This window comes from Equus przewalskii, chromosome 1 (assembly GCF_037783145.1).
Source record: "Equus przewalskii isolate Varuska chromosome 1, EquPr2, whole genome shotgun sequence".
Taxonomy (NCBI): domain Eukaryota; kingdom Metazoa; phylum Chordata; class Mammalia; order Perissodactyla; family Equidae; genus Equus; species Equus przewalskii.
In genome coordinates, this window is record NC_091831.1 from 79665519 (window position 1) to 79680620 (window position 15102).

The window sequence follows — 15102 nt, forward strand, 5'->3', positions numbered from 1 at the left end:
CTCCTATTTTACTCAGTTCAAAATGGGAGTTTTTTGGTGTTGTGTTATTCTATCTCTGCTCCACCACTGAAAATTGGGAGAGGCTAGGAAAGAGGCAAATAACTTTTTCCTTTTTAGTTCGTAAGTCACAGAACCATGAGAATTCTCATTTAGGCATGATGAGAAGACAGCACACCATCTAGAGATCCTGAAGCGTGAGCCAGGCGCAATGACTGCACGGGACTTAGCTGTGTCTCCTTCTGGGAGGGGTGAGTGGGTTCCAGGTGCGAGAGGGAAAGTGAAGCAGGAATTTGGTGACCAGTAAGGGGACCTCTGGCAGAGACTGGCCACTGTTGAACCCTATGCCCTTTTCCTCCTGCCTACACAGCTAGGTGACATTTCTCAGCCTCCCTTGCAGCTTCCTATGGCCATGTGACTAAACTTGGCCAATGGTATGTGGGCAGAAGTGGTATCTACCGCTCCCAGTTCTGATCCATAAAAACCTCCTATGACATCTTCTGCTCTCTCTTCTTTGTTATCTGCTGGCTTGGTGGCAAAGGCCTGGGCAACCTTGGAAGCCACATGCTGAAGGTGGTGGGGCCTCTGTCAGCCTGAGCCCCTGAATGGCCATGTAAGGCAGAGCAGCCCCTCTGTCTAAGCCTGGAGCCTCAAAGTAACCACCAGTAAATGGAGGGAGAACCCGAACTTTATCTAGGAGAGAAAGAAACTTCTAATGTTTTAAGTTACTGATTTCTTAGAATATGTTATAGCCCTAGCATCATCTTAAACACAAGAACTTAATAAAAATTAGCATGTTCTCAAGGGTGACAACCGTAAACATTCCAATTTAATGCGACTGGATGAGCACACTATGGTACAAACATGGAATACAGTGCAGCCATTGGAAATAATGATGTAAGGTAACATTTGTTGACACGAAAACATTTCTGTGCTATACTAATAAGTGGGAAAAAATTAGGTTAGATAACAGGATGCAACATAATCCCACTTCTGTAAAATCGTATGTGTAGGGGCCGGCCCCATGGCCGGGTGGTTAAGTTCACGCACTCTGCTTCGGCGGCCCAGGGTTTCGCCAGTTCGAATCCTGGGCGCAGACATGGCACTGCTCATCAAGCCATGCTGAAGCAGCGTCTCACATGGCACAACTAGAAGGACCCACAACTAAAAGAAATACACAACTATGTGCCAGGGGGCTTTGGGGAGAAAAAGAAAAAATAAAATCTTTAAAAAAAAATCATATGTGTCTATAACAGAGGCTCTGAGAACCGTCTAGAAGGACGTTCATGAAAGAATTAACAGTGAGGAAGGTGGGACATTAGGGATCATTTCTTCTTCCACCATGTATTTTTCAAGGTTGCTTGATTTTTTTATAATGCCAATGTTTTGATTTTTATGTAAAAACAATAAAGCCATGTTTGAACATTAACCACATTCTTTTTACTCCAGTTGACCCCGTATGTCCTTTCATTTCCCTTAAGAGATTCTCCCAACCCACTTCAATATGGAAGTTCCTGAAAACATTACTTCAAGGAAGTCAGAAAACCTAAGGGTGAGAAAGCCCCTCCCCAAGATGATAATCTCATCCAGGCTTACAGCTCATCTGCGCTTTTCACAGTACACAGATTTCCATCAGTTTACAAGTGACATGATTTAAACTTCTCAGTCTCAGCCTTCCCTAATCCCAGGACATCAGGCAGCCCTTGTAAGCTGACGGTTGTCCTCCAGGAAAGCAGGAGGGGCTGACAAAGAGCAGGGTCCTGTCCTAAAGGCCCGAGTTTGACTTGAACATGGAAGGAATCAGTGAGGGGTATAAGGAGATACAGCGGGGAGCCACAGCCAGGCTTTGAAATCTTGCTCATACCAGCATGACTACTGGTGTGTCTGTCCCTGAGCTAACTGCCGTCCTCCCAGCCAGGGTGAAAGAATGACCCTCTGACTACACAGACCTCTGTCGTGAGGATTGTGGGAGAGGTGTCCATGGTTAGGATTCTCACCACTGGGTTTAGGTCATAGGTGACTACACCTTTGCTAAATGACTGCCATAAAACTTGTAGGGTTTTGAGCAGAGGTGTGAGCCAGATGAACTAGAGTTTAGGAAAATTAATCTGACCATAATGTCCACCATGATCAGGAAGAAGCTAGAGGCTGAAAACCTATTGAAAGGCTATCACAACAATCCTGACATGCTTGATGAAGATGGATACAGAAAGGAAGCACCCAAGCGCCAGGAGATTTTGGGGAGGGTACCCAGCCCCAAAGCACTCAAGAGAGTCACAGAGTCCACAAACAAAGTGTAGGAAAACTGAGACCACTCCAGGTATGCCAAACAGAGGACACTTAATACAGGGAGTCGGTCACAAAGATATGGGAAGAACCGGAAGAGAATAAAGGAGAAGGAGAGGGCAGGAGCAAAGAGGAAGAAGAGATAACAACCAGGATCAGGCATTAATGCTCCTGGGCTGTGCACCTGAGCCTGCTCAATCTGGGTACAGTTGAAGAGGTTGCGTCCACTGGTTCTGGAGCCTGGGAAAAGGGCCACTTGTCAGAGCTGCTGGAGTTCCAAATTACCCATCCTTGCCTGCAACCACCCCACTGTAAAACCCAGAATCAGACAGCTTTTCTCTTCCTCCTGCCTCTGGTCTCCCACCAGTGCCTCCTATTGGCAGAATTTAACAGGAAGGGAGCTGGCAAGGGAGCCAGGGATGTGCCATTTTCAGACTCCCAGCCCTCACAGTAAAGAGCAAGGCACAGAAGGGTGGGTGAGGGGCCAAGAGCCAATAGCCAGCACCCAGCCCACCCTCTGACCCATTCTCTTCCAACCTGTGTTAACAAATGTCCATTCTGGAGGACACATGCAGGGCAGTGCCACAGAGGGTGGCCTTGGAAGGCAGGGGATCATAGCCCTTGGCCTCAAGGAAAATCCTAGAGAAAATTTGGAATTGAGGAAATAGCAAAACTGCTCCTCCGACTATGATAATAGTATTGCTAAAATTAAAGAGAAACTACCAAGTTGGAGCCAGGTAAAGCACGCCACACACTCTCTCCAGAAGGCTCTGTCCTCCACACTAATAATAGCATCTTTCTCTTGTTGACAGGCTGCTGCTAGCACATATGTTACCGGTGGGCAAATTTTTTAAAAGGTACCCCCTCCGGGGTGATGAACTATAAAAAGGATGTCCCCTCTGGGAAGGTAAATTAGAAAAAGGTGGCCCCTCTGAGCTGATGAATTAGAAAAAGACACGCCTTCCTCAGTGCCCGGGCCCAGCCAGGATGTCGGCCCCAGTCGCCCCTAGACCGGAACCCTCATCAGGACATCACCTGCACAGGTGTAGACCAAAGCCCACCGGTTTTAATGTGCTGTTTTCTAAGACCTTTGCATATATTGTCTCCTGTAATCCTCACAATAGTCCTAGGCAATAAGCATTATTACTGCCCAGCTTACAGATGAAGAGAAATTAGATGAGCTCGTCCTGGTCACAGACCTACTAAGTGAGAGAATCGCTCGTAGAGACTTGAAATCTGAGAATAGCCCTTCAACAACAATACTGAGTGCCTGCGATGGTGCAGATGCTGCACTGGCTCTTCACTCACGTGACCACAGTCGAGTCTTCTAACAGTACCAAGTGGCTGGTATTACCTTCAATTCACCACCCCAGTGCTCACGGCTAGGAGGACTCAGGCACCAGGGTCCGGGAAGCGCCCAGCCCGCATGCTAGTGCACACGGCAGGTGCACTCCATTCCAGCCACATGAACAGCATCCTTTCATTTATTTTTTGTACTAGTTACTGCCTCACTCAAAGGAAGCCTAAGGCCAGTCAGCACTGAGGGGACAATGAGGCTGCACAGGAATCTCTGAAGCTGGGATTTCCTGTGGGTCTTTCTACTGGTGAGACAAAAAGCCCCTTTGACTCTGGCTCCCTTGGGGTTCCAGGGAACAAGCGGGCATTATCTTCGCACTGAAGGGCCTTTGACTCCCACACTCACTGCAGACAATGCTGAAAGAACACCCAAAGCATTAGCCAACTGGCCTGCCAAGTCCCAACCTGACAGAAGTTCTCCCTCAGTGCAAACAGCTCACAAGTGACAGCTCCAAAAACGTACAGAGAGCCGGCAAGCTTTGGGGCAAAGCAAGCAGCCGGGTCCCCCTCTATCCCCGCATGCATGGGGCTGCGTTCATCTCATAACGGTTTTATTAAATAAATGTGAGCTGTGACTACTTCCTGCCTGGACCCAGACACCTGAGAAGCCAAGGGAGAAGGCGTGCTCTCTGCTTGGAGAGAAAGGCAATGGCAGGCGCTGTGCTGCGCCGAATTTCTCTTAAGGTTAGAATGCCCTCTTTGGGTACGAAAGGATACCAGCAAGAGCGGTGAATTTTCTGAGACAGGAGAGGCAAACTGTCGGAGAGGATTAAGAGAAACCAAAATCCAAACAGTGTCCTAATGGAGAATCCTGCAGAGCTTACATTTCATATAGATGAAAATTTCATCAAGACCAAAATTAAATTACACCTTGAAAGGGCAAAGATGGATGGGTCTAGAACCAGAATTCCCTTCACAGAGCCGACCCAGCTGTGCTCTGTTAAGCACCCTTCACTCTCCACGATACATTTGGCATCAATCATCCGCATTGAGCCTGCTCGTCACAAGCAGCACTAGAAGGCTCAGAGCTGACCACGGCCGCAGACACGCCAAAGGAATCGCTCACCTTGGTTGTCGGTGGTGGGCATTTAAGGGGGCAGCCTGACAGTTAACCCTTTCCCCTTCAGGCCCATCAATGACAGCCGTTGTCCAGTGCTCCCTCCAAGACAGCAGGGTCTCTGGAACCCTGGGAAGAGTACAAGGTAGGGTATCATTTGCCCTCAGGCTGCAAACTGTGGCATCAAAGGATTAATCCAAGGGGCAGCATCAAGAGAACAATCAGACCAGTGCGAGGCAGTCTTCATGACTTGGCCCTCCCACGGGCCAAGCAAAGCAGGAGGATCCAAGGAGCAGACGAAGGATCAAAACCAGGAAGCACATCGTCTTAGAAGCAGCCTGCACGCCTGCTCCAGAAACGTGCTGAAGCGGGACTGAACGACGCTCTCCATAAGGTCGCGTTCCCTTCTTCCCTGAGACACCTCCTGTGTCCCTCTGCTCACTCCTTATGCGGCACTGTGCTTGGTGGCTCATGACGAAAGGCAGCAGATCAGTGGCCTATCCAGAAACAGTGGACAATACAACAGGAACTGAGGCTAAGAATTAGAAGCGGAGGAGGAGGAAGAGAAGGGAAGGGGGAGGAGGGGAAGCAAAACCACCACAACAACTATTGAGTACCAGCTCCTGACGCATCACCTCTAATCCCAAATCCCAAAGTCTCTGTCTGAGAACCACAGGCTTCCCCTCATTCGTCCTGCAGCAGAGAACCTGACTGCACTCCTGCGCTCGTCAAACCCCATGAGCACAGATGCAAAGCAATCAAGAGCCTTTATGCCACTGAGTTCAGGGAACCTGCATTATTTTGCTGCAGAAACACTAATGTGATTCAGATAAGAGACCAGGGACCCAGACTGGGGTGTGAGGGACAAGCTATAAAGCCAACTGAGATTGTAGACAGGACTGATGTTAGGGACAATACCAGTAAGTTTGTAATAAAGCAATTCTTGATGCATAAATATTATAGATTAGGATGAGCTCATATCTAAATGATTATATTAGACCTTTACCACAATTCCACACTGAGGGTTGACATTGCCATCTCTGTTTCTACCAGGAAGAACTCTGAGATCCAGAGAGATTAAAGCACTTGCCCAGGGTCCTGACCCCAAGTCCAGTGTCCTTTCCAGCTGGCCTCTCGGTCAACTGCAGTTAATCATCATTTGCCCATAACAAGTAAAGTGAAGTATTTTGATCACAATTTAAATGAAATTTGCCTTTGGAATGTGTCTCTGTGCTTCCATTTGAAGATGCGTTTGTCTCGTGTTTCAAGAATTCACGTTACATCATGACAAGTGATGAACGTCATGGGCAGTAGAAGGGAGGAGGTGCTGGGAGCGGAAGCAGTGCCAAGGGCTGGCCTGGGGGTGCTCCAGCCCCGCAACATGCTTCGCAGTCCTCTATAGCCACTCCAAATGAAAATCCTGAGCCTGTGCTTTGAGATGGGCAGCTGACATTTTTCTCTTACGAAATGTGTAAATGGCAGCTCTTTTAGAAATGTTTGCCACTTGTATCAATCTTGAACATGCAGTCTATATAAAGACTGTGTTTGCATGCAAAAGCAACTCTTTTAACCCAGCTGCTGCCCCAGCCTCTCCATGCAGCATTTCAGGAGCCACCACTGGCTGGGAAGGAAGTCTCCTGCGTGCCATGGTGCTTGCGTTACACATGTTATTTTAAACCAATACAATTCAGTGAGTCTTTATTCTTACTACAGGTCTAACAAAAATGATAAGAAGATAAATAAAACAAGGTCTGCCCTCAAGAAATTCAGCCCAGACTAATGCAAAGGCACCTCCAAAAGAAGGTTTCTCGCTACTATATTTCTGCTTGACCCACCCCTTCCCAGCCCTGTAATGATTAATAATTAGTCATTTTATTGGGAAAGGCAGGCTCCTAATTTTGATAGGATATGGCAAAAAAAAAAAAAAGGATCTTTTGCTCATTAAAAAGCACAATGAAATTTTAAAAGCACTGTCAATATAAATTCATCCCAAGCTTAACCTAAGATAAAGTAACCCCCTAGAATATCTCATTTTATTTCCACTGAGCTCTATTCTGCCTCAGCAAAATGGGAAACCAGGGGTAATATCAATACCTTTTCTTGTACATCACCTTATGCTTTTTAAGGGAGTTTCCAAAACATTCACATACAATAAATATTTGAATGGATGTACATAATCTCAAATCAGAGTCAAAAAAAAGGTAACAGTTGGATTAAAATGATAGAATTTGTCCATTTTTCCATTCAGATTACTAGTTAAGTCGAGTGCAGACAGACACACAAAAGCTTCATGGTGAGGAAATAGTTCAGAACTCATCCTACAGCCCCCAAGGCCAATTAGCAGGCTGGGTAGAGGAGGAGATGACGAGTGTGGAATCAGTGTGAGGCGGTCCCCTTGTCACGGCCCCCAGACAGCTGTAGGCCTCGTCCAGCCTGGGAAACGTGGGTCCCGCACTGCAGAGATGCCTGAGAGGAGAACGTCAACGACGTTAAGCAAATACAACACCACAGCCAGGAAATTAATGCAGAGTTCCCACAGACAGAGAACTAGCATCTCTCTTCCTAGACAAAGAGCAGCACATTTTATACATAAGTGTGGAAATCAATACTTGAGTAAATTACCTTCAAAATTATTATGCCTAGGAGTAAACACTGCAATAAATAAATTATGAATCAAAGGATTCCCTCTTTCTTCTTCCTCCTCTCCCTCCATCCAGCCTATAAAATATTCACTGGGCATCTACTTCTTAATGCCAGTTACTTCTTAATGATTTTGGCATATCCCAATGTGCCCAATCATTCTGAAGAAACAACATCCAGAAACTTCATAAGAATTAATTCTCTTTTCTCCACTGAACTACAGGCTTCCCAAGGGTATGGACAACATTCTACTTTTTTTTTTTCATCTTAAAGAGCTACCACAGTTGTCTGGCAATGTGGTTTGTGCATCTCAATAAACATTTGAACTGAACTGAACTTACAGAATTCTTGATTGGTTTTGCAAGATATAAAAATAACAGATGTGGTTAACCTACACACTGGATTACTCAGTCTAAAATATAATGAAGAGTCTAACTCAATTCAGCGAGAGTGGAGTAAACCACAAGCATCCTACACAGATGAGGGGTAAGGAGATCAACCAGACAGCTTCCTTGAGCTGAAGCAGTTTACACTGGAATTAGAAAAGCAGGTTAAATATATAACGAACTATAACTATAAGTTACATAACTATAAGACGAAGGAAAGAGTAGATGATTCCAGAGGACCAGGGAAGGCTGAGAAGCATTACTGGCTAGATCGTACATGAAGGATAACGTTTTGATGAGTAGACATCGGAGGCAAAGAGGATAGATTCCATCATATTCTTGGTGGGCAGAATAATGTGCACAATAAAAAAGCCAGAGTATCCATTTTAGGGATTTAGGGGCCAATTTATGGAAGGCTTGGAAAGGACTGCTGAGAACTTGCTTTCAGGACAATAATGAGTCATTGCACAGAGAAACAATAACCTAATCAGGTCTGTGCTTTGGGAAGACCATCACGGCAGCAGTGTGCAGGCCTCACGGGAGGGAGGAACTGAGCAGAGAAATACTGACTCTGTGGGAAGACGTAAGGAAGTCCTGAGACACCCTCTGAAGATGCATCCTAAAAGTGACTATTAAGCTCTAAGTGTCACCTTAAATCACCTGGAAAGAACACCAGCCTTTGCTAGATCTTCGATTTAGACTGGAGGTCCTCAAGAACAGTCTCATACATCTTTAAACACCCTGCTGTGCACACCACAGTGCCACGTATACAGTAGCTGCTACATAAATATTCTTGAATGAACAAATATGATGGACTGAATAAATGGATAACTTAACGTCTCCAGAAGAGAATTATATAACCAGACAAAGGGAAACAACAGGACCGATAAAAGTCAAGGTAATTTAAGGTCCCTAAATCTACTGTTTGAATTGAATGTAGATTATTTATGCCCAAGGATAGCTGTCTCACATTTCACTATGCCTGGCCTGTGGCTATAATGAAAGCATTAGGGAAATAGTAAGAATCATACTGAGTTGCTAAGAGAGTAGATCTTAAAAGTTCTCACCACAAGAAAAAAAAATCCTTTTGTAACTATGTCAGGTGACAGATGTTAACTAGACATTGTGGTGATAATATCACAATATATATACAAATATCAAATCATTATGTTGTACACCTGAAACTAATGTTATTGTAAATTATACCTCAATTTAAAAAAATCGTACTGAAATACATAAACTTTTCTTCATCAGAAGATTTATAATCACAAAACAGCTTCCACAATTCTAAGTTTCCAGTGTATTAGAAACAGAAGAACCTCAGTTTACCTCTATATTTACTTTTTTTCTCATTGACCACTGTGAAATGTCCTCCTCTTCCTAAAGGTATTTAAGATGTGTCATGCTTTCATTTATAAATGCAAAACACACACACTCTCCCATGTCAAAGATAAAGCCTAATAATTATGTCAAATCATCTTATCAATCCACTCACAAATTAAGAGATGACAGATAGGAAAAAGAAAAGTTAGGTCGGTGTACATGTCACAAAACTAAATTTAAACTCAGATTCCACATTCAGGACACAATTCACTCATTAAACTTGAGATATTTCACCTTTCAACCTGTGAAGGCAATTAATCTGGAGGCAGGGCCACCTGTCAAATACACGTTACTATTCCTGGTCGATTTGTTCGCCTGGGTGAACATGATCACGTTAATGATTAAGATCAACCCTAGATCTGTGTAACGCTGGGGGGTTGAAGGTCCTACTGCATTCAGGCAGCTGACTGCAAGGAGCTGGCGAGGCTTCTGGAAATGAAACCACCTGGATGGGGGGAGGCAAAATGTGAAACCCTAGTGAGCAGGGAGTAGGAAATTTACACAGTAGCTCAAATCCTGGATGATCCCAATGCTCCAGGACAAAAATCACAGAATCCTAGAGCTATGGAAGGGTTCCCACACATCCTCCAATATGGGCCCCATCCCCACATGCAGACTCCCTCATTACATTCACCACAGAACCAGCCAGCACTAACTTAAATGCTTCCCACAGCAAAGAGCTGACTGCTTTTCAAAGCAGCCTATTCCATTGATGGACAGCTTTTATTTTTAGCAAGTTTTTCTCTAAATTAAGTCAAATATTGATACCTTATTAATGTGTGGCTCTAGTTCTAATTCCGGGCCAAGAAGCCCCTCTATCAATGTTGAATGAATGAATAATGAATAAACGAACAAACGATTCTTAAAGATCAATGATGATATGACAAAAGCAACTGCTTCAAAATTTAAGTTTTTAAGACCCACGATGGCTCAAAAAAAATAAACAAGGATTTGGTTCCATTCACTTAATATTTCTTTTTATTTTTTTTTTTGAGGAAGATCAGTCCCGAGCTAACATCTGCCACCAATCCTCTTTTGGCTGAGGAAGACTGGCCCTGAGCTAACATCCGTGCCCATCTTCCTCTACTTTATATGTGGGATGCCTGCCACAGCATGGCTTTCTGAGTGGTGCCATGTTCGCACCCGGGATCCGAACCAGCGAACCCTGGGCTGCCAAAGTGGAACGTGCGAACTTAATCGCTGTGCCACCGGGCCAGCCCCACTTAATATTTCTTAAGCAGAGATGAATTATGCAGAACTAAGAAATGAAGCATGGCTTGATGGAAACAGCTCTAAGACGACCCAGATTCTAATACTCACTCTGTTCCTATGCCTCACTTTTCACACCTGTAAAACAAGCAGGCCAGATTCCACAATCTCTACCGCCACTCACAACTGTCAGTACTCTACAATAGATAATTTATCCTCAGAGATTGCTATCGCTCAACTCAAGGAGTTTACTGTCTTAACTGCATTTCTCTGAGAGTTCAAACCCATCTGCAAATAAAGGGTGAAAGTCCTACCGTGACAGGCAGATGTTGGGGTTAAACAGGTAGAATTTTATCCACATATTTTAAATGGATGAACACAGGCAGCGTGGCTGGGAAATTAACCTGAAGTTGACATGGGAAAGATAATCTAGGGTTGTTTATTTCAATTATTTGATTTGAGACCAGGTCTCCTGCACCTACGACTACCATTATATTGACTAAAGATAGAGCACTCAGCAGCTGCACTTGGTAAATGCACTTGTCGATGCCTCACCTCCCAGAACTCAAGGGGTTTAACCAATTGATCTTTTGAAGCTCCATCCAGCAATAAGTTCTGTGATTCTGTTTATAACACTCGATGACCAGCAACCCTAGTGATTAGAGGAAGCCCCGCTATCTTTACCATCCATCTCTGAGCCATGACAGGAGCCAGGCGGCCAAAAGGAAGGAGGGCCGGGTAAAATAGAAATAATATTTCATTCATCGGTCAGCCACAGTTCTCCTTTCCTACTTCCACTTGCTGTGAAAATTCGGAAGCTGATTGCAAAGTCTGTGCTCAAGGAGCAGCTGGTCAATTCTGATTTCAAAAGAGAAAATGGATTCAGGATGGTCAAAGCATCTGCGGCAAGGATTTAAAAAATTGTATGATTGTTGCACAAAAGACATTCGCAAGGAATTTTTACCACACAGTCATTAAAGTTAAGAACAAGCAAAAGAAGACTACCAAAGACTAAAAGTCTTGCATTACTAAACGGTGGTGGCTGAAAAATGGCTGGCCACAGATGGCCCCAGCTGTGCCAAAGGGGACCGTCCTCACTCCGAGAGTGGCTGCCAAGGGCATCTCTGGAAGCGGAGCTCTCTGCTTGCTTTGTGTGGGAACCCAGCATATAAACTGAATTATCATCACTATCAAAACAAAGGTTCTAATTCTGATCTAAGGACTCTAATCTAAAATTTTTATACTCAGAAACTTTGTTCTGTGCCGGTCTTTAGTTCTCGTTATTTAAAGATCACCATTGTACCTCCCCTTTGCTCTGAAGGTCTTTCATCAAACTTTGACCAAAACCACAATAAAATTCAAACATCAACAGTTTAATCTCCAATCAAAAGTTTGTTTTATTTTTAAATGGAAAAGTTTTAATGAACATAATAAATTCTGGCTCCTTTTTACTAAAGTTAATGTCTTAATGTTCAAGCAATGAGCAAGCACTATTTTTGTCATTTAACACAATAATAGTTTGCATCCCATTTTTGAAATAGATGTAAATCGACGAACATAGCACAGAAATGGATTACAAGAACAGTGACACTAAGCTATGTGTCTTTATTGACATTCCACCCTCCTTCCTTTTGGCCATTTGCTTTCTGTCATGGCTCAGGATTACTGTCGTTTTTTATGTTCTTTTTTCTTGTTTGTAGTTTTCTGTGCATCTTGTAATGAGCATGCATTGCTTTTGGAAAAAGAAAAAAGAATAAGAGAAATTTCTTTTACGAAACAAATGACTTAAGAATTATTTCTGCAGCCCGTAGACCTGGCATTCACTCTCCTTCAGGTGGTCAGACTTGCTCTGAAGGTCCTCTTCCCTCTGTGGGCATCTCAGTGAGCACTGAGGTCCCTGCAGAAATGTCCTGGGTCCCAGCCTTGCAAGCTAACCATATCACCAAAAGCCTCAAACCCAGTTACACCTCTGTGCCATCCTAAGGTTTCTGGCAAATTTAAGTGTTAAAATAAAACACTAATTCAGATTCCATTTAGTCTGAGGTTTGTAATGAGTTCTTGCAATACATTCTTTCAAGATTTTAATACGTTTTTTTCTGCAAATTTTCATTGTTTATTTTTGCAAGAAAATAATTTAAAATGGGGTTTTAAAATAGGGATGAAAGAAATTAAGATTATTTCAAAATCTCTTTTGCCAGGTCTAACAATTCACTCATATTTTAGAGGCCACAAATACGCAGGACACATTATTAACTACAAGCTAACATTGGTCCACTCTGAACCACGACTGGTCTCCTTAACTCCAGTTTGGTTAGTGGTTGAGAACACACTTGTGAGAGGCGCCCACACCAGGATGTGTGAATCCTGGCTCTACCGTTAACAGCTATGTGACCTTGAGACAGAAGCAGTGTAACCCTGAAGGTCAGCTTTGTACAGGAGAGATGAGGATTGTAAATACCTACCTTGCAAAGGTTTGGGGCGGGTTTCATCAAAGGAATTCCTAATAGAGGGCCTGGCACATTGTAGGCTCTAAATCAACTGCGATGTTATTCTGCCCTCCTGGCAGCAGCGATGTCTCCTGTTAGCCAGCGACTCATCCCCTTCAAGGTGCTTTCAGACCTTTTGCCTCATTTGATCCTCCGGCAGCTCTACCAGTCCAAAAAACCATAATTCCTGTCCCTATTTTTCTTTTCTCTTAGTTTTTTGGAAACAGATGAGGAAACTGAGGCTCAAGGTCAAAGAGCTCAGAAAGCAGATCCAGGCCTCTTTTTGCTCAGTGACACAGTTCTCAGCTGAACCCCGAAAGACTTTATGCGCTGTGCCCGAATGTAATAACATTAAATTTCTTCTCGAATACTCTGCTATTCATACTTGAATCAAATCAAACTGGCATTTCCACATCTCTCCAAATCATTTAGGTTATGCTTAGTAAAAATAGCAACTAAGTTTATTTAGAGCTTACACAGGCCCTGGGCTAGGTGCTTCAGGGCCACTGACGCATTTAAACGCAGTAACAACCCAATGAGGTGGGCACTGTTGTTGTCCCCATTTAACAAATGGGGAAACTGAGGCATAGCTAAGTCCAAAACTGAGATGCAGGCAGACTCTCTCCAAACCCCAACTCTTAGTTCTCTGGTGTCACCCAAATTACAGCTGTGCAATTGACCGTGCATTTTGCAAAGTGCTTTCCTGCACAATACATGGATGAGACAAGGAGGCCAGGTTATTCGTGTTCTCTTTTACATCTGAGGAAACCAAGGCTCCCAGATGTCAAGGGTTGTGTCTAAAATTCCCTGGCCCTCTGGTGGCCCAGCGACGACGACGCAGTGGCAGCACTCCCCGACCCCAAATCGCACCCTCTTGGGAAAGTCTCCAACTCCTTCGCATGCATTTTAAGAGTGAGATGGCAGGACACGTCCTGTCATTCTTAAAAAGCAACTGTCAACTGAATGGCCTCGGTGTCAACACTGAGAGTTGACAGCGTGACCCATGTTGCGGGAAGTGGAAAGGGAGCGGTCTCTTCTGAGCCGGGCCTTGGGCGTTACTGCGGCCAAGTCGGAAGTGGGAGGTGAAATTGTTTGCAGAGCAGCCCCTTGGGGAGGTGCCAGCACCACATTCCGGGACAACTCGCCCCAAGCTCCTCCCTCCAGGTCCCTGATGGGGTGGAACCCGACTCTCAGGGGAGTCTCGGGACCAGGGCAAGCGGGGCGTCTCTCCCACAGGTGAGAGGGTGAGGACGCGCGGCGCCGGTGCCGGGACTGACCCAAACGCCAGGCAGGCCCTCACCACCTTCCTGGGCCACCAAGACCCGCCGCGGGGGGCGGGTGCGACCAGCGCTCTTTCGAAAACTGCCGCTCGCCGGGATCTCAGCTCAGTCTGAGGGGAGAGATCTGGCCCGTCTGGGCGCTGGCTGGCAGCCTCAGACCCGACTCCTCTCCCAACTCCGCACGCCACGCGCCCTGCCTCAGTTTCCCTCACCTCGAAAAGGGTGCACGGAACCCAAGTTGTTCACAGAGGCACACCCAGACCCGCACGACTGCAAGGGGGCAGAGCGCGCCCTCCCCGGCCTGATGCCCGCGGTGACAGCGCCCCTACCTGCACAGTGGCCCCCGCCGCCACCGGCTGGGGCGCCCTGGGGTTCCCCGCCCGACATGCGCCCAGCCGGCTCCTCCCGCTCGGCTTCCGCCGCCTCGAGCTCGTCGGCGATGGGCAGGTTCCGTGCGCCCGCGGCCGGCGGAGGGGGAAGCGAGGCGCCGAGCTGGACGGGAAGTGGGGAGGGGGCGGGCGAGGAGGGGGAGGCTCCTTCCTTCTCCCCGGCGAGGCAGGCGGTTTCCTTTCCAGCCTCGGCCCCTTGCACACGCACACACACACACACTCATGCGCGCGCGCACGCGGCGGGGGCGGGCGGCCCGGCGGGCCCACGACCTGTCTCCGGACCTCTGAAAGTTTGCTTTTCCCTCTCGCTCATTTCTCGACGAAAACGAGAGGGGAAGTACGCTGGGGGGAACCGGTGCACAGGGAAGGAGAGAGAGACTGCGAGGCCTTCGGAGTGGGTCTACCAGGGCGCCTCCCAGACGCGTGATCCGGGAAGTGACCAAAGGGGTGATGAGGAGATGGAGGGGATGAGATGGTGGGGAGAAAGTGGGGAGACGACAGACGACGCCAGGAAAGAGATGGGTGGGAGCAGCTGTTCAAAAATGAAATGTGAATCCAACTTTTTGAATCTTTGGCCGCATGGGGCTGGTCCCAGAGCCTCCCCCCAACGTTGGGCAGCTGGCCCAGAGCGCA

At 46.1% G+C, this 15102-nt stretch overlaps 1 protein-coding gene across 9 annotated transcripts in view; it reads right to left on the reverse strand.

Annotated features, from left to right (window-relative positions):
- DISC1 (DISC1 scaffold protein) overlaps positions 1-14893 on the reverse strand; it is a 347047-nt gene extending 332154 nt beyond the window's left edge. For 8 of the 9 annotated variants that reach the window (XR_011524952.1, XR_011524953.1, XM_070568817.1 and 5 more), the window contains exon 1: positions 14410-14893. Coding sequence is in view for 6 of the 9 variants with exons in the window: in XM_070568817.1 (XP_070424918.1) it covers positions 14410-14467 (58 nt within the window). In the remaining 3 variants the exon portion in view is untranslated. Of the gene's footprint in view, positions 1-3637; positions 3745-14409 lie in introns of those variants that run through there. The other variant, XM_070568810.1, reaches the window with a different exon arrangement.
- Positions 14894-15102: the final 209 nt, after the last annotated feature.